Source organism: Haemaphysalis longicornis, unplaced genomic scaffold (genome assembly GCF_048455015.1).
Source record: "Haemaphysalis longicornis isolate Haplotype H1 unplaced genomic scaffold, Haemaphysalis longicornis Haplotype H1 scaffold_9, whole genome shotgun sequence".
NCBI lineage: Eukaryota > Metazoa > Arthropoda > Arachnida > Ixodida > Ixodidae > Haemaphysalis > Haemaphysalis longicornis.
Window position 1 is genome coordinate 58,461,732 of NW_027526460.1, and position 26,522 is coordinate 58,488,253.

The 26,522-nt window shown below is 46.8% G+C and overlaps 1 protein-coding gene across 1 annotated transcript in view; it reads right to left on the reverse strand.

Annotated features, from left to right (window-relative positions):
- Positions 1–1,215: 1,215 nt before the first annotated feature.
- The window catches only part of LOC144153965 (cytochrome P450 4c3-like), a 37,576-nt gene continuing 12,269 nt past the window's right edge, over positions 1,216–26,522 (reverse strand). The window contains exons 7-12 of the mRNA XM_077685766.1: positions 24,055–24,181; positions 18,605–18,799; positions 15,677–15,850; positions 8,129–8,195; positions 7,087–7,266; positions 1,216–1,480 (exon numbers count right to left, since the gene is read on the reverse strand). Coding sequence (XP_077541892.1) covers positions 1,323–1,480; positions 7,087–7,266; positions 8,129–8,195; positions 15,677–15,850; positions 18,605–18,799; positions 24,055–24,181 — 901 coding nt within the window. The 3' untranslated portion in view covers positions 1,216–1,322. The remainder of the gene's footprint in view (positions 1,481–7,086; positions 7,267–8,128; positions 8,196–15,676; positions 15,851–18,604; positions 18,800–24,054; positions 24,182–26,522) is intronic.

Consider the following 26,522-nt stretch of genomic DNA (forward strand, 5'->3'; position numbering starts at 1 on the left):
CTCTCTCTCTCTCACCTATTGTGAACGTTTTATTTTGTTCTTGTTAACCTTTTGTGAACCTTTTGTTCACAGATGTTTCGATTTACACGGTGCTGTGCATCTTTCTCTCTCTCTCTCTCTCTCTCTCTCTCTCTCTCTCTCTCTCTCTCTCTCTCTCTCTCTCTCTCTCTCTTTCTAACGTTAATCTTTTATTTTGTTCTTGTTAACCTTTTGTAAAACTTTTGTTCACAGATGCTTCAATTTACACGGTGCTGTGCGTCTCTCTCTCTCTTTCCCCCTCTTTTTCCCTTCTTTTTCCCTCTCTCTCTCACTAAACTTCTGTGAACCTGTTTTATGTTCTTGTTAACCTTTTGTGATGAACCCTTTACTGACAGATGTTTCGATTTACACGGTGCTGTGCGGTGAGCATGGATGCCGGACGCCGGGCATGCCTCGGCCTCAAGGTGCTTCGCTTCTAAAACGCTTCCCGCGGTTGGAATGGTCCGTCCTGTTAGGAAGCCAACGATTATAAAACTTCGCCATCCAGGCGAGGTCGAAGAAGTTTTAATTTAAAGCAAAGCTATCTTGGTCTCATTCATAGGCAGCCTCCGACACCACGACTCTGTGAACCCCCAACCATAATAACAGCAAACGAATCAGGCACGAGAAAGTTGAACGTTTCAGCCATCGTTGATGTAAACGAAGGGGCGTTAGTATTTTTAGTTTCTCGTTACAGCGGTAGCCATTTTATTCACCGGACAAACACAACCACAATGATGGCGACGATGGGTTTTCGAGATACGGCACTCATGGCCTTTGACGCAAAATTATTTGGGATACAGGATTCCGCGGTACACTTACTCCTGAAAAACTTAGGCTCATGAGGGGCATCACAAAGGATAATGAATCCTGATATTCCTTTTACATTTTCTTCCTGGCACCGCTTTACCTTACAAGCATGCACAGGCAAATTCTATTTTTGAATGCTTAATGTACATCAGGACATTTACGTGGATTCCGTGAAAGAAGGCGTCTCCTGTTCTTTGTAACGGCGTGGTGACTCCACTTAGAGACGTACGTAGTTAGAAACAATAGACATAAATACAGCACCCTTAAGCCGAGCTCCAAAGCACAGTGAACTGGTGTGCATGTTCGAAACAATAATCTCGAGCATGTGGTTCCTGCGTTGCGCATTACTGGAAAGCCAAGAGAATTTCCATGAGGCCTTGCACTTGGGTGATGAAAAAACGAATTTATTTGAAGGCCTGAAGTGTGTCATCCACGCAATGCATATCCAGAAGACCTGAATGAGTTGGAAAAAATGCGTTTTTGTGGAAGGGCGATCATCGCGGAGTAAACTGGATCTTAAGGCCACTGCGAGGTCTCAGTACAATCTCGGCTACAAGTTCCACCTTGTCCCGCTGTTCCAGAGACTTGATCTTGAAATGGCGCAGTATGTTGGCGAGTACTATCTTCTCTTCGGCGAGGGCGAATTTCTGACCTGTGGTGTAATGGAGAAAGAAAAACAGCAGTGAATCCATGTCAGCAACCTTCGGTTACAACCTAATTATGACAGTAAGAAATTAGAACTACTGTGTTGAAGGCACTAAAATTTTAGAATCGTCTAACAATATGCCGAGTCTTTTGTATTGCATTGCTTATTCTCTTCCTACAATAATGCCCCTGAGGGCGATGTACATACCCGTATATATAAGTAAACACGTAAGCAAGGCGTCTTCTAGGGTCTTTCCGGAAAATGTATTCTTTTTTGTTTATTACGTTTGGCACCAGCAGAAAGTTTTATCCTTGAAACGTAGGCTGACGCCTTCCCTTTGGAAAGCCACTCTACTGCAGTAACCAGTCTAAGGATGCCATACTTGATATCATGATGGCCACAAGAGACCAGACCAACATCGAAGAAATGGATGATGAATTCTATCTACCCTAATGCAAAATTTGTGCTCAGCGCGAAGAGCAGTCTTCTCAGTCACAATGAATACTTGCTGCACCTCCGTTAGGGATCACAGGATGAGCGAACGCATGGCCGCGCACGCTACTTTGCCGCGAACTCGCAGCGCGTCGCCGCCACCGAGCATGTTGTTGTAAACCGTGTCAGAACCTCCCTCGCAAATATAAGCGATGTTTAGCCCATGCGTCGGCGGCGTGAACTGCATCTCAGGAAGTCATCGCAATCTCCGTCTCGGGAAGGGACCGCCAACTGCTTCTCAGAAAGTCAACGCGGAATCGTCCAGCGCACGACGTCAGGGGTTGCTATGCGTAACCTCGCAGCGCTTCGCCACCACCAAGCATGTCTCACTAACTCCCCCTCACACTTTGTCCATTCGTCGGCGCCGGGGAGTATCTCGCAGCGCCGCTTCGGCATACCGCCCTCCCCCTCGCACTTTCGCCACACTTCGCCGTTTTCTTCGTTTCTCGCTTCGTTCGCTCGGTAAGAAGAACAACGCCGCAGTTAAAATGCAGTAGCAGGCGCCAAAGTTCTGCGCGCTAAAAAAATTTATTGGATTGTCAAGAGAATAGAGTTGACCCGCAGTAGAGTTCCTGTATATGCTCCCTACGGGTGCTCCCGTAGGGAGCATATACAGGAACTCTAACCCGCAGGTGTCTTCAGCGCTACCAGTGGTCACAAGCACCGACGCACTGGCGGACGCAATGTTACTGGTCAGTCCCAAAATTAACGGCGGCGTACAGGTTCAAAAGCAATACAAATGCCCTGGTGTCAGGCTGTTGGCATGGAGTGAAGCAGCTAGCTAGGTCACAGTGGAGCTTCGGTGCAGAGGTAGTACGACTATGGGATAAGGCCCGTGAGAACAGATAAAGCAACGGTACAGAATGTCACCGCGGAATACAAACATTGCTGTCAAGATGAACAGTGGAGGGCTGTAGATAATCGATTACAATACCAGGATACCACGCTCTACATATGAACTATAATGTTGTTTTCGAGTTTGTTGTAGTTAGGTGGCGAATGTGTTATTATTGCTTCTACCTGAAGTGTATCCGTAAGTTAAGCGGTGGTTTTACTGAACCGCGCACCGTGAATCTGACGCAAGTCGCTTCCGTAAATTCTGCTGACGGTTGAGCCATACATAACAGGACGGAATAAAACTGAGGCCACCTCCCGGCCATCTGCACCCCTGAGGCCGTCTGCACCCGGCCCGCCTCGGGCGAGGCGCAGTTGTCGGTGGCGCGTGGACTACCTTGGGCAGCCCTAGCCCTCCGTGACCAACATTCCTACAGGCACCCCGCCCAGTGTTCCCAACGCGCGACCAACTTCTCAAACGCACCCGTGACAAGAGGGGACTGACCAAACGGGGATGCCGCGTCCCCAGCCCTGTCGTCCGACTTGATTCGAGTACATCAGACTGCTCGCCTCTGCCTTTGAGCCATCGCTCTTGCGGAGCAAGGCATCATCGAGGACATCATAGTCATTTTTGGGGCGGCAGGCACATCTTCACTGTATGTTTTAATCGCATTGCTTCTCCGCATCGAAATCATGACCTCGCCTCGTCCTCCGGTCATTCTCGACCCGGCGAAGGGAGAGGAGTGACGTTACGGGAGTCAGGTGGGTAATGCCGAAGAGCGCCTTGACTCAAGAACGACGACGACGACTAAGTGGCGGCGTACCTGGCGCGAGCATGGTCATGTCCGGCATGTAATTTCTCGCAATAGTATTTGCCCTACGTAAGCTTGATTTTTCGAAACGACAGGCAATAATTCTCACGGAGTCATTTTCTGTTTGTTCTGCACTTACTTCCTCAACTTTATCCCCTCTACGTTGAGCCATTGCTTCTTCATCGCTTTCCTCCCTCCGTGAACTTCGTTTGGTTTGAGCACCTGGACCTGCAGGCAGCTGGCTTAATAAATCGGCGGATACTCTGCCGGGAATGGCATTGGGCGGTCCAGAAGTGCAAGTTCTACCGCCCATTACTCTCATAACTCCGGCTGGCTTTCGTAGGCTGGCTTTCGTAGGCTGGGCTTACTTCGAAGCATGGCTGACTCTACTTAAAGGGACACTGAAGTGATATGTAAACATTGCGGGATTACTAGCGCAAATTGTAGTCCGGAGTCCCCAGGTCATGTTTCGACCACTCTAGGCGCGTTTACGCGATTTTATTTAGTAGAAAAACTAATTCGAAAATGCTGTCCTCCTGTCTTTACGCTCGCCCATTTTCTGTGGCGTTTTCGTGTGACGTCAGGAGGGGATGAGCTGGCAATTGGCTGCGCCACGGCTGCGCTACTGCACGGCTCCCCGGCCGACAGAGTCAGTCGGCCCAGCGTTTCGTCCGCCGGCCGCCGGCGGAGGTTAAATCAAGGAGGTTAAAAAAAATTGCTTGGTCGCAATTCGTTCGCTTAGTTGAAACGAAGCCAGGACACGTTTGTGAATGGAAGAATGTGCCTTTCTTTACTTGGTTTGTTTGTACACTGTATCTAGCTCCAAGTCAAGGTCGCTTCACACAAGCGCTGCACAAGCGCACATGCGACGCTTCGCTGACTGGTACGCCAGTAGGAAAATATAAGGCCTCTTGAAGGCGGGAGAAGAGTCAGCGAAGTCAATATAGGTACTAAGGAAATAAAATCAACTGATATTTTTACCGTACAGCGTAAAACTAGGGCGCGGGAAGCACTTTTTTGCGCTGGGCGAACAAGCACAGCGGTCAGCAGCACGACTACGCATCTGCGAACGCTTTTCCGTCTACGAAATGCAATTGCTAGACGTGAGCTACTGTGGAAACTCGGGCGACGCTTACTGCACGATCGCAGTACAACAAATAGTCACCTAAGCTGCTTGAAATGCCAAAACTAAATAAAAGTGTAAACCGGTTGTACAATATATACCCTATATTAGCACAGCTTCCGCGTCCCGCTCCGTGGCTCAGTGCTCTGGTGCGCTAGGTATGTCACCGCAAATGTTTTACAAGTCACGAGTTCGAATCCCCGCGGGTACGTGCTTTTTTTTTTGTAAGTTAACTTTTTCGTTTTCCGCCGATGTTTTCTATATTGAGTTCACCTTTTTTTGGGCCGCAACGTTCATGGCTACACGAACTAGTTCACAAAACGCGCGCAGGCTGGCACTGGCGCGCTAGCGAGTTCTCGTTGGCGTGCTGTTGCCATAAGCACCGACTGCTTGCAGGCAGTGGGCACAGGCCAGAATGAACAGACCCTTGGCCTGGTGCGAACACGCTTTTTACGATACAGGCATGAGGGAGGCAAGCTCCAAATATGGGGGAAAAGCGCATGACATTTGGGCGTATGCGGGTACGCGGAGGGCGTTCATGCACTGCGTAGGTCTCGGCTAGTGAATGCTACGACTACAAGCCATCCTGGGAGGCTTATCTTGTGCATTTTACTGCCGACAACATGGCAGAAGCGTGGTACGATGATTACTGAGATATTGAGAATGCACATCCAACAACGCCATTGGTTATGTTTTACAGAACCGAAACCGAAACCGAAAGTTGTTTGATTGCTAACCTTGGGCATCGTCCAATCACGGCGACCCTCCTCCCAACGTCACAGCCTTAGTTGGTGCGGCCGCCGCAAACCGCGCATGGTAGTTTTTCTTCTTTCGCGCTTTGTAAAATAATTACCGATTTGTCAACCGGATAAACGATGAAAAGTGTGCTAATTTGAGCCAGTCTACGCAGTGCAAGCAAAAACGGGAGCTTGACAAATTCACTTCAGTGTCCCTTTAAGAAGACTCGGAGCTCTGGCACCTCCGGTACTCATGGAAGTGCAGCATAAGCCAGTCGCGAGATTGCGAACTCATTCTCATTAGCTTTCGCTGTCGCGTGCCAAATTCAAATTACTACTTGCACCGCTCTAATCTGGTCCCCTCGCCGCTATGTGCCTTCTGCAATGAACCAGAAACAATAGACCATTCCTTCTTCTCCTGCCGACGGTTCTCCTCTATAAGACGAAGATATTTAGAAAGCACCTGCAACCGGCTAAACCTCCCGCTGTCTCCTACACTGATTTTGTCATTCGGTGCGAAAGAACTGGGATTCTACCACGGGGATCTTTGCCGTGCGTTACACCCATTCATCTTAGAATCAGGCCGTCTGGCGTGTTAGATATTATTTGGCCCTGCTGGATTCCCTTGTCGAGCCTATGAGTGCCTAGCTCACTGTTTCGTCTGTACCACATTCTATTCTTACTTCCTAATTTTTATTCAATGGTGTCCTGTTTTACCTTTGTTTTATTTCTTTCCGTAATATTTTTGTTTTTATTTCGCTAGTCATCATCTGCTAATCTATTCTAGTATTTCAATGTTTTTATTTACTTCAAAAACTACAAAATTTATTTCGGTAAGGCTACCACTTCCTGGCAAATCCCGCTGAGTGGGTATGAGCCATTTCATTGGTACCACCACCACCACCACCCTGTAAATAATGTAAGTAGATCGCCTCAGCCCACCTCATCGCTCGTCTCATTTTTGTCCTGCTTCTACTTCACAGTATTAAAAAAGTGTTGACGTTTGCTTCAGGCACACATATGAGTACGTCACTCCATTTCACCATCCGTTTATGAGGGAATGCACAGAACGCTGGCTGTAGTATGTACCTTCGCAAATATCCCACTCCGTCAAGCTATAACTTGGAGAATGTTTACACTTTTAATCGCGATACAAAGGGTCACACCTGAGAGGTAATCATAGGCAGGAAACAGGTGGGATATCCTTCCTCCCAGTAAGACATTCTGCACCGATCCGCTGAGGCGGCGCGCCGGCTGCGTCAGCGCTAGCCCTATGTGCACCGAGCCGACCGAGCGGCACTAGCTCTCTATCCTGCGGAATGATCCATTACGGATCATCTGGAAGCAAATCACCTCTTACGATGTTGCATTGCGCTAGCAGGTAAGCATCCTCAAGGGCGCATAACGTAAGCAGCTTGGAAACGGGACGGGCATCAGTAGCTGGGTGCCTGGCATTAGGACGAGCTTCACTATTTGCCAGGGCAATTCGAAAATGTGAAAATATTTTTGTATTTCGGCCTTAAGCGGCTACCCATTTGGACCAATCATTCGGAGCTTTTAATAAATAAAGGTGTTGGTGGTTGTAAAAAGCGACAAACTGAAGGCAGTACTTACCAATGCAGTTTCGAGGTCCCGCCGAGAAAGGAACGTAAGCATAGGGATGTCGTCCCTTCGCGTTCTCCGGTAGGAATCTTTCGGGATGAAACTCTTCTGGCTTCGGAAATGCCGTTGGGTCACGGTGCAGGAAGAAGGAGATAATCTGGACGACCGACCCTTTGGGCAGTGTGACTCCACCTTCAAGTGTTTAACACGACGTTTCAGAAATTTATAAATTCAACTGCAACAAGATATCTTGAATTATGCAAACTAAGAGCTACTGCTTGAGTAAACTTTTAAACTGCATGCGCACCTACCGGTGTATTAGAACGGCAGGTGTCATTCAGAGTTATAAGGCCTATAATACTATGTGTAACGCTTTATTTTGCTGTTTTATGTGTTCTTGTCATTGACCGTTATTCCAATAAAATGTTGAAGAAAGCCAAGCTATGGAACCATTTATTTGTCGTCACTGAATGAACACTCTTCCTGATTCAACTTATTTACCACACTGCAACCACTCGCGTGAATGCACACTGTATTGTAAAAAGTGTTCAGGAAACTAATCTTACAAAATACTGCCAACACTAGCCAGTGCATGCTTGGTGGTTGTTTTTTGCCGGTAGCACTGCTGATAACATCCAACACAGGCGATTGGGCTACTTTTCTATAGTATAAACTTATTCATTCCATTTTTTCTGGTTCCCAAACTCCACATAAGTAAATAACCAAGTTCGTCCGGCACGTTGACATGCATTTAATTCGTATGTGAAATGTTAAACATTTTCTATAGCGGTTGCAGTAAATGATTATTCCTTCAAATCTTGTACATAGGAGGGTTCTGCTACAAAGTGATACTAAGTGCCCATAGTCACCCCAAAATAGGTATTTTCCTTACTCTACCGGTGCAACTTTAACGGTGGATCAGGCATATTACCTCAACAATTTTCATTTCACTTGCACATGGACATGTCTAGGACCGGTTTGTTGCTTTTCAGAAGCGGCGGGGCTTTCAGATTTTCCATAGCTGCCACAAATAATAGAAGTTTTCAAGGCTTACCTAAGGTAAATGGCTCTGTGCACGTCCTCGCGACCACAGGCACAGAGGGATATATCCGCTGGCTCTCCTAAAAAAAGAACAAGCAACCGCAATGCACTGAGTTATATGTAGCGATAACTGCGGACAGGAAGTGAAAGTTTATGCTTATTAAAGCAAAGCTTTCTACCTCTACCAGCCAATGGGTCGTTCATGGCATGCAGAATAAGAAACTCTAAACTTAAGTAGTCGCACAGCACAGATACGTTAAAGATTGGTTTGCAAGGCACGAGAGCAAAATGTAGAGACCACATACAGACATCTTACAGCTGAACATACAGTACCTTTAGCGCACTGCTTGCCACGAATGGGACTCTGTTTTATAAATTGGTGAACATCAATTCGGTTGTGTTTTAACAGGTATTACCAAAGGCGAAAGGGGCAACTGGTTCTGATAAATTGCGATTATAAGAGTTCCTTTAGCTTTCTCGACATTCTCAAACTTACTAAACTAACTAGTTAAATCGGTATACATGGGAATCACTATAAGTCCACATGCCGAATTGTTTTGGTGTACGCGCTTGTGTTGGATGGTGATGTAGCCCCGAGCTAGCACATCGGGTTGGCTAGGTTCCTCTGTCTCACCCTTCGAGTGACGCTCCTCGCCGTTTTCTTTTTGCCGATGCACGTCCGGGCTACAGCGGCGGCGTTCGCTGCTCTAGCCCGGTTGTGACAGACGCTTCTGAGTTCGGGACGCCGCCCCTGCGAATTCTAGGTAACGGCAGGCAGAATCTCTGGGTTCACTCTTTGTAAAGCCACGTGTGTGAATTGAAGTGGCGTGGCATGGGAAACTGTTGTGGGTGTCGTTTATACGTTTGCTTTCCGACCACCTTCACACCGTGGATTGGAGCCATTTTTTTAAATGCGAATGCATTTCTTAGTGGGGGGTTGTCGTGCTCCGTCGGCGTGCGCCTGCATTCCTCCAGCGCGAGCGCACGTGAGCGCGCGCCTCGTAGTTCTGCCTTCGTCGTCGTCGTCGTCGTCTCGGCGTGGCGGACCCGCGCCGTTACAGCAAGAGCACCAGCAAGAGACCTTCGTCCTTCTCTTCGTCCAGTCCAGTCTCGCGCTACCATTAGCGGGATTGACCGCGTCGCCACTGTAACAATAGACACCGCTACACTACCCCCTCTTCTGTGAGCATCGAATGCATTTCTTAGTCGGGGGTTGTCGTGCTCCGTCGGCGTGCGCCCGCAGGAGTTATCTCTCCGCGCTCCTCCTCGCCCCTAGCAACAGCTGTGGCGCGCCTAGCAACCGGAGCAGGTGGTAGCTCGGGCGGGAGTAGCGGAGGACAAGGGGAGAGGAGGAGCGCGCTCGGGCGTGTGAGGGCGCTCGCATCGCGGAGCTCGGGCGGAGTAGCGGAGAGTGAGTGGAGAGGAGGAGCGCGCTCGGGCGTGCGAGGGCGCTCGCATCGCGGAGCTCGGCGGGAGGGCGTGTTGCGCGGGTCTCTCTCTCCTCTCCGCGTACCCTCTCTCCGTTCGCTGCGCGCGGAAAATGTATATAAATGCAGTGGAGCGCACGCCTCTCTCCGTTACTGCTTGCCGCAGCGCACTCATCGGTGCACCCAATGCATTCGCATTTCCACACGATCCCCTTCGGGGAGGTGGGGGGAGTTTTTTTGTCATGTGTATTGCATCATTATTACTGCGAAGAACAGTTATTCGCGGAAAATATTGGGAGAATTTTGGTGCTGTGCATATGTTTGTTGCCGTTTCAAGAAAGAATTCCGACTTTGGTGATCCAAAACGACGATGCGACACCTGGCTTTAAGCGCGCCGGAGTGGAGCGCACCGGATTTAATGCAAAGCTCGGGGGAATAATTCACGCGCTGCCATGTCTAAATAAACGGAAGCTTTTGGTTTTCACGTCCATTGCCGTTTAAGGAAAACTAAATTTATGAGGCTAAAGTTTCCACACTTTGTGCTTTCGAAACCATCCAACATGCGAAAACTTGATTGACGACCGCACACGCGTGGAGTGAAATTCGGTTACGCTGAAGTTACCAGGGATTGAAAATACTGCTGGGCTGAAATTCATGCCCACTGCGATAACATCTCCAACATTCAATTCTCAGACAACGTTGTTTAGGTCATGAACAATTGTCAATTTGAAAACTTTGAGGGAGATTGTTCGCCGGCAATAGCCAGTAAACTGCAAAGTTTTATTCCAGGCAAATCTCCAATGTCGAAGCAGTTAGGTACCTCATATTGAATTGATACTGGTCAGCCTAAATTTAACTGGGTACGCAGACAATGACAAGAAACGAAGCACAAGCGCTGACACTACCAACTGAATTTTATTACGCCTCCCCTTGTACATTTATACCCTCTACCCACGTGGTCCCGGAGCAATATTGCGCAGAAATAGTTTTAGATGCGACTGCATCTCATTCACTCGACTTGTCCCTCCATACGGTGTTGTTGTCCGTCTACACCCCTCCCCCATTCTCCTCGCCGCGCGAGCTGCGCTCTCCGCCGCTCGCCCCCTCTCCTCTCCGATAGCGAACACTCTCTCGCGAGGGGCATTGGATTTGATTCGATTGGGTTGGCTTGGCTTGGCTTGGTTTGGCTTGGATTAGATTGGATTGGATTGGATTGGATTAAAGTGGATTATGTTGGATTGTGTTGCGTCATAGCCGCGGTCGTTCCAGCAACGGCCAAAGAAATAAAGAATACATCATGCGCGTTCCTCACACGTTTCACGCAATTAGAGAATCAACCCAACGGAAACACCAAGTGAACCCCCAAGATGCGTCGCATGTCCACAGGGTTCCCCTCGCGGGAAGGTGGGGTAATTTTTTTTATCGGTTAGCGAAACCGACGCAGTACTGATACAATCGTCGGCGCCCTCTTCAATTTCCATAGCTTCGATGATCTCACGCGCCAGCCTATCGTTGTTTTTATGCATGGTAATGAGTCTAATGACACCATTGAAGTCAGCTTCACACTTGGGGCAATCTCGGAGGTGCGTGGCCAAATGTCCTGACGGGAGACTTTTTGTTGACGCCTTGGCCTTGTGTTCTCGAACTCGGTCATTGATACAACGGCCGGTCTGGCCAATGTAGCTTTTCCCGCACGATAACGGTAGCCTGTACACACCCCCCCTGCACACATTTCTGCGCAATGTTTCTCCGGGACCACGTGGCTAGAGAGTATAAATGTACAAGGGGAGGTGTAATAAAATTCAGTTGGTAGTGCCAGCGCTTGTTCTTCGTTTGTTGTCATTGTCTGCGTACCCAGTTAAATTTAATCTGACCAGTATCAATTCAAGTATGATCCAACTAGCTCAGATTCCGCCTATTCTAATACCTCATATTGAACTCAGTGCATGTCACTCTTAACAGGAGCAGGAAAACAATATACATGTTTGGTTTATTAAAAGGTGGTTACATTAGAATAGCAAAGAAGTTTAATTTATAGCCAAGGGCATTTAATAAACTTCGTCAACAGGAAAGCCCAATATACAGTGACGTGCCCTTAAAGAATTTACAGAACTCACCGCATCACGTCATCTGGTGACGTGACAGTCTCGGTAGCTGCGATTAGTGGGTCTAATAAAGCTCGTCGGCCCATGTCGTCGCCCCATTTTTGTAGCGAAAGCTATGCTACGCGACCTCGGGAAGTCATCGCGGGGTCACCAGTTTTGAACTTGAGAGCTAGAGGTCAAACCACACCGCCTTTCTGAAGTGCCCGGCACGGAGCAGCGGCCCGAAGGAGGGAGAGATAGGCGGCAGGGGCGAGATAGGCTTGTAGGGAACAGAGAAGTGCGCGGGATAAGTGTCGCCACCTAGCAGAAGAAGCCGAGGAGGCCGCAGCGATAAGCGCGCGCCACGGAAGAAGGCCAGGAGGCCACGTGCGGAGCAGGGACGTGTACGAACTAGGAATACGAACATCCAGCTCCGGTCACTCGTACAGCGGCAGTGAAGATTGCGCCATCCACTAGGGTTAAGCCATGCTCAAGCACAGCAATTTTTTACGGGTGACTCAAAGACCATGCACTGCAGTCTTGCTACACCCACTAAAAGTCAGAGGAATCATCAGGAACTTTGTGCGCCCCGCTGTTTCGCTGGGACATTGATATTCCGCTTCGAATTATGTTGTCTATTCTTAGGAAAGATCGTCTGAAGGTCATACTGAAACAATGACCTAACTACTTAGTTGGTAACCGTTTTTTAAGGCGTACTAGGTTCAAAGCAAAGAGCCCAAATTCTGCTTCCTGTCGGACGGGGTCCATGGACAGATATTCAGTAGGACTGCCTGAACGTTTATCCACCTACCTCCAAATACATCTTCAGACCGTTGCTGTGGATTAATATAACATACACTATTAGAATTATTGATATATTCTTCAAATACGCTGCCTGTTATGACGCAAAAAGGGCATTAAAAATCTGGACACCCTGCACCACAACCAACACTTCAAGTTTACACCGTGCAAACTATACCACTTCTTCGTCTTGATTGAAATTTTTATACAACACCTTATGAATATTACTATTTAAAATGGTAGTTAGAATTATCTAAAAGCATTGGCTAATTTCCTATTAAAAAAAGCAACCTTTCACTCCGAACCAAACAGCATCGATTTATGCCCCGCAGAACGTGTCAGAAAGGCAATTTTTATGTTGCCCTAATACCTAGGGCAGCGAGCCACTTGCTAAATTTTTCCTCAACAAATTCTTATACAGGGCATAGTGGTGGTGTTCCTTGCTCCAACTCCGCTTGCTGCAGGCACATTGCGCCACTGTTAGCGGCTTGGAAATCATTTACACTGCACACAACGCGGTTATTTGAGGTGTCATTTTTTACCAGAAGAGCTGTTTAAACCTTTTAGCTGCGCCGTATAACGTTACGAGAAAAACTACTAAGAAAGAAGACTGAGTACACGTGAGTGTGAGCCTCCTGCACGCTCACGTGCCGGGCGCCATCTTGCGCCCAACGTCTGCCAGGCTTGAGCGTGGGCTGGTGCAATGTTCGAAGCTCGCAAAAAAAATACGGACGAAAAATACCGAGCGCACGTCACCGTGCGCCTCGTGAGGTTGGCTCTGCGTCGGCCAGTTCGACCTTTTAGAACACTTTTGCCAGCGTTCGTGCTGTTCTACTCACCAATTCACGTGCGTTCGCGCCTGTAGTGGTGAGCACAGCCGCCGAGTTCACGCTGCAGAAGCCGAGCTCGCGAAGCCGGTTGCTGAGGGTTCTGGTGCGTGCTAACACGGTCCACTTAGCGAGAGATGTGAAAGGGTACGGACAAAACGATCCGGGCCTGCCACTTATGGAGAACATTCAGCGGCAAGTTCGGAAATCAATGTAATGTGCTACAGCTGGGACCCCGACGAAGGGATGTGCGCCGCCGGCTCGGCTGTTTCTCAAGCCCTGCACCACTAGTACAAGCTGCGCCAATATCTTTTTGAAAGGTCATCTGCCCATCACTAGCGGTTTTCACGTCGTTCAAATTCCGGAAGTGCCGAAGCCATGCTCTAGTTATGAACCACCCCGGTTATCACGAGTCCAGTCACCGTACCAAAAGAGAACGCATACATGTAAGTCAATGTCATGATAACAAAAACAGAATAAACTTTTTCATTTAATGAGAGGAGAAGATCTGAACACGTTACTTGCGGCATTGCAGCCCGAAGGTCCGGTTACAAACAAAGACCAAAAGAAATCAATGCCTCTTTTTCTGCTATTTCAGACATTTTTATGAGGCGACATTGTAATGCAAGCGCCTTAAACCGTTAGGACAGCATGGCTTGCCAGGCACAAAATGATAAATTGTCCGTAAATACCCAATTGTTTCGTAGAAGCCTTGCCATGCTGCACTTCTGTCTAGAAAGGGATATTGCTAGACCGATGTATACGTAGGAGAGCATGGTTACACTAACCGGAATGCGGTAGATCAGAATATGTTTCCCATGTTTAGGCAGCTACTGGGCTTGATCGAGCATGTGAACGTTGTTACTCGTAACAGTGTGTCCGAGATATATATATATATATATATATATATATATATATATATATATATATATATATATATATATATATATATATATATATATAGAGAGAGAGAGAGAGAGAGAGAGAGAGAGAGATAGAGAGGGAGGGAGAGAGGGAGGGAGGGGGGAGGGAGAGAAGACTATTTGGCTCGAAAATATTGAGCGTCGACGATCAGCGAATCTGGTTTGCTTCCGGGCAGCACATATATTGCCAGCCATGGTTGAAGTCAGGGGCGGAATATCCCAAGCATTATCTACCTTGTGCATTGCTACCCAACGCGTCAACCAGTAGGTGGCGCCAACGTGCAACTGCGCTACATAAGACTGTTCCTTACACGCACCACGCGCGCCGGGTGTGGCAGTATGCCATGGGCTCACAAGCTCTTGATGTTCTTTATGCATTCGAGATTACAAAACGACAACTGCGCTCCCAGAAGTGATTTTTCCTACTGCTGTTGCGTTGGACAGTATAGTGCAACACAGTGAGATTAATTATTTTTTCCCTAAAAATCGTGTAGGTATAACGAGCAGCTTCGGACATAGTATACATAAGAGAAGCACGATTGGTAAACATAGAACACAAAGTATATGCCATGCTGTCACTTGAAGAAAGGTTCGCTTTTAACAGGAACAATTCCACCAGTGCTCCATTCAAGGTACTAGAGGAAAGAATCGACGAATGGGAAAATGAAAGCAGCAGATCACATTTATGTTTATGCAGTACCTCAGGTTGAAAAAGAGAGGGAAAACATTTGAATAGGATCCTGTATTTCTTCGTCTCAGTGATTTCTTAGCCTAAATGAAATACAAAAGTATGTCGAGATGGCCCCGACCCCACAAGAATCAATGTTTTCTTGCTGACGGGAAAGCTCAACACTTCTCATTTTATTGTTTTGCCTACGTGATTTGAGGCGCCCTCCAAGTATGACAGGGCGCCCTAATTGCCGATATAAACACTTCACACATTCTGGTTTGGTGGTCTCACCAGCTCATTCGAAAGAAGAATAAACGCGGCATTGGTCAACATATATCTACGTCGGGTTTAATGCGAAAACTTCTTTCGTACAGGGATACCTTCATGGCTTTTCCGTCTGTACCCACATACAGAACATCACCCTTATGAAAATCGTCATCACTCCGGTTAGCTGCTTTACACTATTGTATCTGAGTGTTTACGCGAATGGATACACGTGTCGTCTGTTTTTAAATTCTACATTTTTTATCTACGCGTTCATAAAAGTTTCTTCGAAATGGTAAGTAAACCGGATTTTGTTTACTTCTGTCTTTCTTTCCACACCAGTGTTCCTTCAGCGTCTCTGTCCTGGAAAGCTGGAGGTTTTTGCGTCCAGTAGGCGAACACGCTAGGGGTGTGTGGGATTTTCCAGTTTCCACAATGTGCAATCACTTTTTTCCATCTTTGTTACTCCAATATGCTTGCTCGGGAAATGTTATTTCATTTAGGTAGGGCTTTGTAAGTTAATAAGGAAAACCAGTCATTGTGGGATACCCCTTGGATGGCTTACCTTGATTACGCACTCCAAATATTTCATCTGCTTCAAGTCCTCGGGTGTTACGTAGCGATCCTTGTCGTCGCCGAAGATAGAGTCCAGCTCATCGTGAATCATCTTCTGCTCCTCAGGATGATGGCCGATCAGGAAGAGCGCCCAGCTAATCCCAGTGGCTGTGGTGTCGTGACCCTTGAAAACAAAGAGAAAAAACTGATCCTGTCGCCACTTTCTGCTGAAGGTTTTATTCGGACGTCGAAAGTACTGCGGCAGAATAAAATACAGGATGTCTGGTTTACTCTTCCATCTGACTAGGCATGAAACTGAATTTATAAATTGTTTTCGCAGATACAACTTTAACGACGAACAAGAAAATGGACAGCCCTGTTCCACCACATACGTAAGGGGCGCTATCGAATAGAAGCAGCCCTTGAACAAAATCCAGTATAAGTGCGTTAACTTTGTATTGTACTATGTCCGCAAAGAGTGAGTGCTAATGGTCATTAAGGAACATGATGTGAGAACTCTTCAAGCTTGCTCTCATATATGAAAAATGCCGCAATGAAAGCGTCCTGTTGATCAACCTTATTCTGTGGTTAGCAGCTGACAAAAGTGTGCTCATTTAGGCTGGGATTCTGGCATGGTGTTGCAGTTATCAATTATCATTGTAACAGTGTTTATATGCACGACAGAAGTATAGAAAACACAAACTCAGAAAAACATTTATAATCTACATTATAGGCTTGTTTCTGGTAACATTATACTGGTAAGTTCAGAATAGAAATCTCCAATGTAAAGCGCGCTTAAATTAAGATTTTTCTGTGTAATAAGCGCTACATATTTTCACTCTTTACTGATTATTTTTTCTTCTTGGTGAGTCCTGCTTCATCGCGAGTTCAAGCTTTTCCCGGAATTCAGAAGTGGTGCATATGCAGGCCGGAATGTTTAGCAAAATGTGGTGCGGGATGCATGAAACATTACAAAGGGCGAAGACGACTCTCCGGGTAAAATTAAGTTTTCTAGGTCGTCTAACCTGACGAAAAGTAAGCTTACCAAGCCATGCCTCACAAATTGGCCTCCGTAGACATCACGACCCCCACGGAATTATGAAATACGCCAAAAATGAAAACAATATTCGTTCCTGATGAGCAAATGAAAAATCAGAGGGTCTATTTTGTTTATGCCCAAAAAAACTGTTGTCAAAACTTGTGTAGACCTTCGTATACAAAAAAAAATGTTTGCTAGCAGACTAGTACACAGCTCGGCTTTAGCAAAAAACGTCGAGTTTGCTCGTTGACTTCAGTCACGCAAACGTAAAGCACAAAGTTTCTTAAGGGGCCTTCTCATTACCGACATAAAACGTTAATATCAGCAAGTAACCGCTTATCAAAAGTATCACTTTTGATTTGCGTAGTTCATTTACCTCTCTAGCATATAGGTTAACATAGGCGCTAGTACTTGTTCAAATGTCAAGCAGTGGGAAAACACGTGGACAGGTGTGCATAACCTGAGTAAGATTTAAAATATGTCTTAGATGTTTATTACCTAGCTTAGGATTGTCTGTTCAAAACAGAGCACTCGCTACCTAAACTTATACGAGTGACGCTTTGTTCAGTAGGGTTTCTGAAAATTGCGGAAGCGTGACACTTCATCTTGTTCACGGAGGCGGCGGCAATCGCGCTATCGAAATATATATTACCCTTTGTATATATACCACAACTACTGCTGGTACTACTACTACTACTACTACTACTACTACTACTACTACTACTACTACTAGCACTACCACTACCACTACCACTACTACTATTTTATATTGACGGCTTCCCAAACTTCCTGCCTACGGCTTCATAACGCAAACACTCCAATCTGTGACGTCTGCAATGTCGAAATGCGGCAATGTCGAAATTTGTATTTTGGGAATGATGATTTCGAGTGCACGCATATTACCTCATGCAGCTGTAATGGCCACTTCCATTCCGCGGCCTTCAAACATGACGGCGGGGAAAAACACAGTATATGCAAACACTTGCGCCATGAATAACGTAAAATTATTCGTCTTGAAATAAACATGTCCCGGGATTTTTTTAGAGTTACTAACATAGAAAAGTTGATACAGCACCTCAAGGTTTGAAACCAAGTAGCAATCGCCTCAGCAAAGTTGTAGTTTAGGCGGTTGATAAAATCTGCGCCCTTAGCGTCAACGTGCTGGCTGTCTATTTTACTAGAAAAAAAATTCCCCGCATTTCCCCGAGGGTAAGAATGTGAAAGTGCGAAAGCACGAGTTGAATTTGCGCGGTTCGGTAATGTTCGCGAAAGAGAGATCACACACACACACACACAACTACAAAGAAAGAAAGATGCATTTATTCACAGACACCTATTTGTGTTGTCGTTGTATTTGATTGCTAGAGCGGATCTCAGCTTTGAAATTTCGTGTCATGACTCCTTTAAGCGGGTGCATTAGCCCTTCTCACGCCCGATTCCTGGCCAATCCCCCACGTGGGTATGTGCCATGCACAGACGCCTATTTGTGTTGTCGTTGTACTTGATTGCTAGAGCGGATCTCAGCTTTGAAATTTCGCGTCAGTACTCCTTTAAGCGGGTGCATTAGCCCTTCTAACGCCCGATTCCTGGCCAATCCCCCACGTGGGTATGTGCCATGTCAGCGGCCAGGCAGCGCGCGCCCATCTCCCCCCGTTGCCAAGGAAGACGAGGAGATTCCTGGCCAATCCCCCACGTGTGTATGTGCCTTGTCAGCGGCCAGGCAGCCCGCGCCCATCTCCTCCCGTTGCCAAGGAAGACGAGGAGCGCGCGCACCCGCTGCTGTTGCTATGCGGACGGCGGCGGACGCTTCAGGCTCGCTTAAGAAGTGCATTCGCACTTAAAATCTTTGATAATCCGGCTTCGTAAGTCTTTCTTACAAGTGAAAGGCTGTGAACGTACCGCAAACATGAACGTGTCCACCTCTTCCCGTATGCCATCCTCGGTGATGTTGCCCTTGAAATGCTCGAGGAGGAGGAGGTCCATGAATGGGCGAGGGGTTCTGCGGCCTATGTTGGTAGACGATGCGTCTTCTTGGAGTGTGATCATGCCGCTGTCTACTTCCTTCCGTAGCGCTTCTTTCCGCTCAGCGATCACCTACGCACCGCGACACAGTAAATATAACTGTGGTCAGTCTATTCCCACGAAACCACGTGGTCAGCCATGATCAGCCATGTCCCACCAGAGTATGTCCCACGAAAGGAGCCGTGTCCACAAAGAAAAGAAAAGATTTATAGGAGAACACACCAAGGTACTACACATTGGCCGAACTGACCGTAGCAAATCAATCGACTGGCGCAATCATTGTCCCGAACTTCCGGTTTCGGTTTGCTGACAGTGATGTTGCCGAACAGTTTGAATAATTGGATTGTGCTCCTCGCAGTGACGGGCATTGGCACCGCTATCCTATGTTTTTACACCTTTACTGCTCTTTTGCTTTACGATATCGTTTTTAGAAGCTTGGCTGTATGCTTTCAAAAAAATTTATTCTTTAAATTGTTCCAGCACCCTTTGCAGTACTGCACAGGCACGTTAACAACAGTGGTTCCATTTAACATCTTTTTAAGCCATCTTGTTCAACATCTTGTTTAATAGCTTCTTTTTGATTTGCTCTTGCTTCAATGCTTTTAAGCCACTTGAAGAGGCACCGAATGAAGGAAGAAATATTTATTACTCATCCCCTACTTTACAACAAATTCAAACTGTAGGCATTCTTTGCGACTTAAAGCATATTAATAAACACTGAATAAAAATAATTACGCCCACCTCCCCTCGCGGGAACCCTGGTGTGATGCGACGCTGAGGGGGGTTCAAGCGCAAGTGGAGAGCAACCGTCGACCGAAAGGACGCCGGAGAGCGGCACACCTGTTATACGCGCAGCGCGACCGAAGGAGAGGAGACTGCGGAGAGAGAGAGTACTGCACATGCGCAGGACCGCGCGCAGCGCCGCCCACCGGCGGAGTCAGAGCGCGCTGGGCCACACACCCGCAGATGTTGACAGAGAGTGTTCGCTCTCACCTGGGCACGCACCGGCGCCAGTGCGTCTGCCGCGGCTATGACGCAACACAATCCAACACAGTCCACCTTAATCCAATCAAATCAAAATCCAATCCAATCCAAGCCAAGTAACATGAATAGTTATAGGAAAAGCAGATGTTGCTGCCCCAATAAGTTCATTACTCTTTTTTACGTCTTTTTTCTACTTTGCTCACTTGTTGCGACACGCAACATACCTACTTGCGCACGTCAAAGCAAACAGAACATTCACAGGGGGCGTACTTTGCTATTCGACCGATTGTCACTTCCTTCGTTAGCGTGCTCAACTTCCTTATGCCGACAGGTGGTGGAACTTAAGAGGAAAATGAAGTGACACCGAATGGTGCCGCTGGTCCTGTCCTACATGCTTCGGGTGCGGGCCGGGCTCGTGCACTTCATCTTCACCGGCTTCATGTTGGGCCATGGATGCCGACTGACGGATTGCATTGGAAAAAAACAGTTATTGTGCCTGCAGTTGAATTCCAAGATAAGACTCCAGACTTGGCCAGTGTCGTCCTCACTGTCGCCACCAAGATTATAGCCCCCCCCCCCCCCCCCCCATCCCGGGCCCGTTACCGGGATGCGAGCGAACACTCCTGCCTGGCCAACGCCACAATGACCCGCTGGACGGCCTCGAGTTGGACGTCTTGATTGTCAGATCGCTTCGCCTCTTAAAAGGCGGGCGGAAGTCTCCTGATGCAGAATCTTCCGGGAAGTTGAGACAGTCCCAGACGATGTGCTCAATAGTCGCGGGGGCGTTGCGACACACCCTGCACGTACCGTCGGGGTGTGCCTGAAGAGAACAGACACCAACTTGATCATGACCGAACCACGAACGAAGCCTAATGAAGATCAGCTGTACTGTAAACGAAGTGTTCAACGCTCTACTATAACGGCGCTGATCTCCCAAGCGAAGGATGTCATTTTGAAAGCGGACTCAACGGATGAAGAAATGTGCGCCATTAGCCAACGCCCCAACTACGAATCCGACCAACTATGAAACATCGACCGCAACATCGAACCATTTATCAGGTGCCCACGGCGAGCAAGAGTTTATGAACACAGTTTAATTCCTTGACGTGACCGCAGCTTGGGAATCTATCTAAAGGCAAGCGACCCAGTTCCCGCGAAGAGATCTCCACGCCATTAGTTTCAAGATGAACGAGCCCCAGCTGCGATTGACATCCTTACAACCGATCAACAAAACGCCAGTACGCACTGTGACACTTCTCGGGACGACACGCCTCTTGAAACCTCTGCCATATTTGTGACTTCCTCATTGAATTGTATCAAAAACTCAATTAACGACAGCGGTATTCATGAAGCTAAACAGGCAGCTATCGTCAAAGCTGAACAGAAAGAGTCGCATATGCGTGCGGAGAGGGGTCCACATCCTATGTTGTGCGGGACCTCCTGAGACTGAAATACGGTGAAGCAGCCAGTAGCAAAAGTGGATGGAAGGATTCCACATCAAATTTAATTTCCTGCTTTCTTGGCAACAAGAATAATAAAGTGGCCTGAACGGACATGATTCACTGGTTTAATCAAGATTCCTCAACAAGCGACAACCGAGCCAGAACAATAGACATCGCTTCTCACGAAGAGTCCTCAAGACAGTTATGGCGTCCACCATACCATGAAGGTATACGCATCAAAGGAAGCCGTAACTAACGGACCGTGGGTGAAGCAAACAGCACAAGACCCGGCAAGACAGAAAGACGGCATTAGCCATAGCGCAAGATTTGCCTATAAGCTGTCTCGGCACCAACTCACGAACATGGAGCAAAAAATTCGTGTCGCGCAGGCCGTGCTTGGCAGACATTTTGGACATGGCCGCGGCAGCATCCCATCTCCGGCGAACCAATATTCCAGCGATGACAACCGTAAAAATCATTTTCCTGTACTTCACCATACTTGGAAATAGCGGCACAAGAACCTCCAGCGAGGCGACCGTTTGCCAGGGATGACTGGAAACGGACCATGCAGAGAACGACAGCGCTGGTGGAAGTACAGACGCAAAGACGGAGGCTAGGACTATCAACTACTCATCCCTGTTTTTTCACTACGGGGGGAGGTTGTTGAAAGTTTATTACCGCGAGGTCTAAGAAGTGAGCGCAGAAGTCGCGAGTGAAGACGACGATGAGGAACGATGGCGGCTATCGTACCTGTTCTGTTTGTCATCTGTTCTAAATACGCTTCTTTTCCTTTAAAGAGACCCTGCAACACTTTTCCAACTTTTTTGAAATCTTAAATGCTTGCAGAACGTAGTCACCCAACCCACCCAGTACTTACATTAGGGGGTCACAAAGTACGACAGCCAAACATTACGGCTCTATGTTCATCAGGTGACTTGGAAACTCGCTCAAACGATTTTTCTTTTTTTCCCGATCTTGACGTTTTTCGACGGCTTAAATTACGTTACTGAGGCCATGTAGCGGCTGTTGGCCGGTTTTCCTTCAGTGGCAGCGATGAACGCTTTTCGATAGCAACTTTAAGAGTAAAGCCACAAAAACAAAGCAGAGACGGAAGGCGTAGCTTGTGCGACGAGTAAATCACGCAGTGCCGATCCGTGCTGGCCATAGCCGTAGCTTTCGCAGTGCTTCCAGACGCGAAACAAAAAGTGAAAGGGTTTATTGAAAGTGTTGCAGGGTCCCTTTAATGAAAGCGTTGTAGTCGCGATAGCAGGAATACCTGAAGGTAACACACGTTTCTTACTCGAAGGCCACGGCGCATTTGCTAATACAACCTTTGAACAACTAGAGCCGCCTAAATGCCCTTTTTTATTTACAAAATTATTCATTTCCAAGCTACATACTGCAACCTAGCACGTTGGAACAATGCTGCCTATTAGGAATATTTGTGTCGTCTCTCAACTTTCGACTTTGTGCTGTCCCAGAAACACTGTTTAATTGACTGCAAAGATGCTATGTTATTATGGAATGTTTCTGAAGAGACGCTCCACAAAACCTTGAATTACCACCCCACAGTGTACAATACCATGTAGCTCCCGCCGATGATGTGCCTTATGAACCGTAGTTTTTTTATGACCCTACACAGTTGATATAAAACGCCAATGCTAAACAGAACCGTTGAACCAATGGCACCTTTCAAGTCGTGTTTCAGTTAAAATATAACTAAGCTAAAAGGCTACTACGACCAAAGTTGTCCATGCTGTTCTGCTTCGGTGTCTACATGGCTCGCTTACTAGCCAGAATCGTCACTGTTATTGTTCGGTGAATTCTGGATTACCCACTTTCGGTTTGTATACTTCAATTAGGCAAAAAACCGGTTCTTCTGTGGGAATACGTCTTAAGTGCACATTCCGAAGGTCGCGGGTTCGAATCTCAGGCAGCCCTTTATTTAGGCAGCATTCTTATCGAACTTGTTTATCCTCCTTTTTATTCTTTGGGCCATCTGCCATATTTTGTGCCATAGGTGTGCTGGAGCGCCCGAATTTTAACCTACCGAGTTAACATTTCTTCGGAATTGCTTTCGCTGGGAGTATATATCCGGGATAAGGCTCTCTAAATTGCCGATGGTGCAAACAAAATATGATCAAAGCAATTCAGCTTTGGGGAATAATGCACGTATTTTGGACTAGAAGGAAATCGAGCTACAACATTCGGACCTCGAGTCTAACGCCCATTCTCGACATCACTGACGGTCCATGATTTAAAGTCACTAAAGTTACACCTAGTGCATATGCTGAAGCCATCAACCATGTGTGCATGTCGGCAGTCAGTGTGCACACACCCCGACATATCTTGCGTTTGGCGTTGTCTAGCATGCCATTAGGCACAAGATAAAAGACGCCACACGTAATTGCTGAACATGGGACTAACAAAATACCTACTCAAAGGTATAAGCCAGTCACCATGATAGCTGTTAAGATAATCACGCGGCCGTTTCGCCTTCTCCGATGCTGCGGCGTCAATAAACGTGTCTATATTTCTTCCATGCCCACTTTGGGAGATTGGCCTATGCCGAGGACAGCTGCGATGAGATGCTTACGGCGAATGCAACAATTCACTCCCATTGAGGACGCCGAGAGAAGACGTCGTAAAATCGGTTCAATAAAGTTAGTTTTCTCTCTCCGCGTCGCTTTAACGTAAACATACCCTCTCGAAGGAGCAGTGAGACGTTGTTCAAGTGGGCAACAATATTTTTTCACACAACAATCACACACAACATCTGCTTATGTGCGCTAAGAATATCTTCAGTAATAATCCACTTCACAAAATAAGTACAAATAACCCAAATAGCCGACGAAAGGGCCAAAAAACATTGTATAATATGAACATATGTCACATGCAAACCTTTCGTGTGAAGGAGTGGAGGGTATGGAGGCACTTGCTGTATTCCCGGCCCAATGGAGAGAGCTTGAATATAAAATTCACTTGGAGGAGAGGCCTGAAGATTCGTTCCAGAAAGAGCTCGCCCAACCTGGATACATACACGAAGCGTTTCACAAACTCAGTTTGCTTTTCAAGAGGTTTCAGGGTTTCAGCAACTTTTAGGTTGCCGATATATTGAAAGTGTTGCTGTTCTCACTCCAGGCAGTGTTAGCTCACCACGATAGGTGGGAGCTGGGCGGTCAGCAGATTCAGCTCTTTTTACTTACCTACGCCCTAATAACTATCATGGTGCTTTCTAAGCAACACTACTGTAAAATATTTTTAAGGTTTTCACAGTAACTCTTACCACATTTTTTACGGTTGATATTCTTTTAGTGACCTTACAATGGCTAAACCGCTTTGTGTAGGTTATTCCCCTGTGTTCAAAGTAACGATAACTATATCTTTGCTCTACACGCCAAGCGTTTTCATTACTCTACTCGCTCTTGTTATCGTGAAAACAATTCCGGTGCTTCTCGGACGGACGCGTTAGTACTTACGAGCTTATTAAGTTTCTGTCGTATAATAGAGATCCCAATACAAACTAAGCTGGATTTATGTGTCGGTAAGTGTGTCATGGGTAGACACGCTCATCGCAGCAGATGAGCCTACACTTCTGACTCAGACGTTTAACGAACATTTTTATCGTTTCCCAACTATTTTCCGCAAGGCGTAATGTCAGCCTCCAGTACCAAAAGTATCTGGTGTCGTGTAGGCACGTACGCACGTAAGGAAATTCAGGAATGAAGCAAAGTGGCCACGGTCGGTAATCGTTTCAAGAATTTGCACAGCTCCCGGTTCTCGCCTTTATTTCTCTCTCATTTGTTCGCGTGTTTTTGGGTATATTTCTTTGGAGCGTCAAAAAGCACTTTCGCAAATATTTATCTCACTTTTTTGCCCTGTGTTGGCACATTGGTTAAAGGTAAAGGATAAGGCAAAAAACGCATACGGGACAGTAAAGCACCCAGGCGGCTACAAAAAGTGTCATCGATTCGGGTTTCAGCTATTGAGTGATATGCCTTGCATTCAGCTGAAATTGTTTAGTAAGTGCGTGACATCAGATGACATCATCGTTAGCACCTGTGAGCTCTGCTTGGGAGCATATTGTGTTACAGTTCCTTTGGCGCAATGCCCCTACGAACCCATCAGTTCTCCCTATGAGATACGATATCAGTGTAACAGGTGATAGAGTACAACGACATGTTTTTTTTCTTGAGAACCCTAATGTTGACTCACGTATGTACGCTCCGGGGCCTCGTCACCGTGAACGGTTTTACTGGCTGCTTACTATAGTAGACTGAGGAAAAGGACAACCGTAATACTCATACATTTGTCTAACCCGTACGTCAGCGATGGAAAAGGGAAGTCGGTGGCGCGATCGCACGGTTCACGTGAGACAATTGTGGATCATTCGTATGGTAACTAGCCCGATGCGATGAAAGAATGGAAGGATCGCAGCCGCACGTGCTTCAACACACAAAGGTGCACATACGCAAGCCAATGGATAGCTCCGTGAAAACGGCTCGAATATTGCAGCCAGCACATTGCCACAGCTTCGAGTGCACTGTTCCACCACATGCCTCCCAAAGTAACGGAATATATCCGGAAACGTTCTTTGCAGTTTCTTTAAAAGGATAAAATGGTATATGGAACATCTTTTATAGGTCATTGCTTTCATTTGGGCCGTAGAATTTAAAAATAAGGATTACTCATTATTTAGTTCAATGCTTAATGCCAGTTCTGATCCTTTGTCTCTGTTCCACATACGCCAGAAAATTTATTGGGCTTTTGTAGTGGGGCCTCTAGTTCAGTTTGATCGTAAAATTTGGTTTTCTAGGACAGTTTACCAAATTTTTCTACTCCATGCACAGCCAGCGCTGACTCATTGTTAACCTGCCGTTCAGTACATCAACGCTACCTCTTCCGTAAGTACTTAGAGTTTGCTCCGAAACTTTTGTCCACCGTGATGGGCAACCTTGATGAAATGAGCTGCATCATTTGCTTTCCATATGCTTTGCATGCTCAGACGGTACAATTTCGGCAGCAATCTTCTTCAGCAACGGTTTTCCTCAAGCGACTCAAGATTGCCGCAGTGCTCGTATCAAGTGGCAATCTCAAAATCAGTAATAAACTAGTTTCAGAGAAATAGCAATATGAATGCTTCATGTGGAATTGAATGAAATATGGAATGCTTCATGGATGGCACTAGATTGCTTTCTGCCAGTTAATGAAGCCTGTAGTCGTAATATATCCACGTGACGACTGAGTCGGCTCTTTCTTCTGGGGTATTTGTGTGTCCATAAATGGCAACGAAAACCAAACTCCCTGGTATAAACACCTTGGCAGTTACAAAATGTCGCTGCATGACGAGCAAATGTTGGTTTACTTGG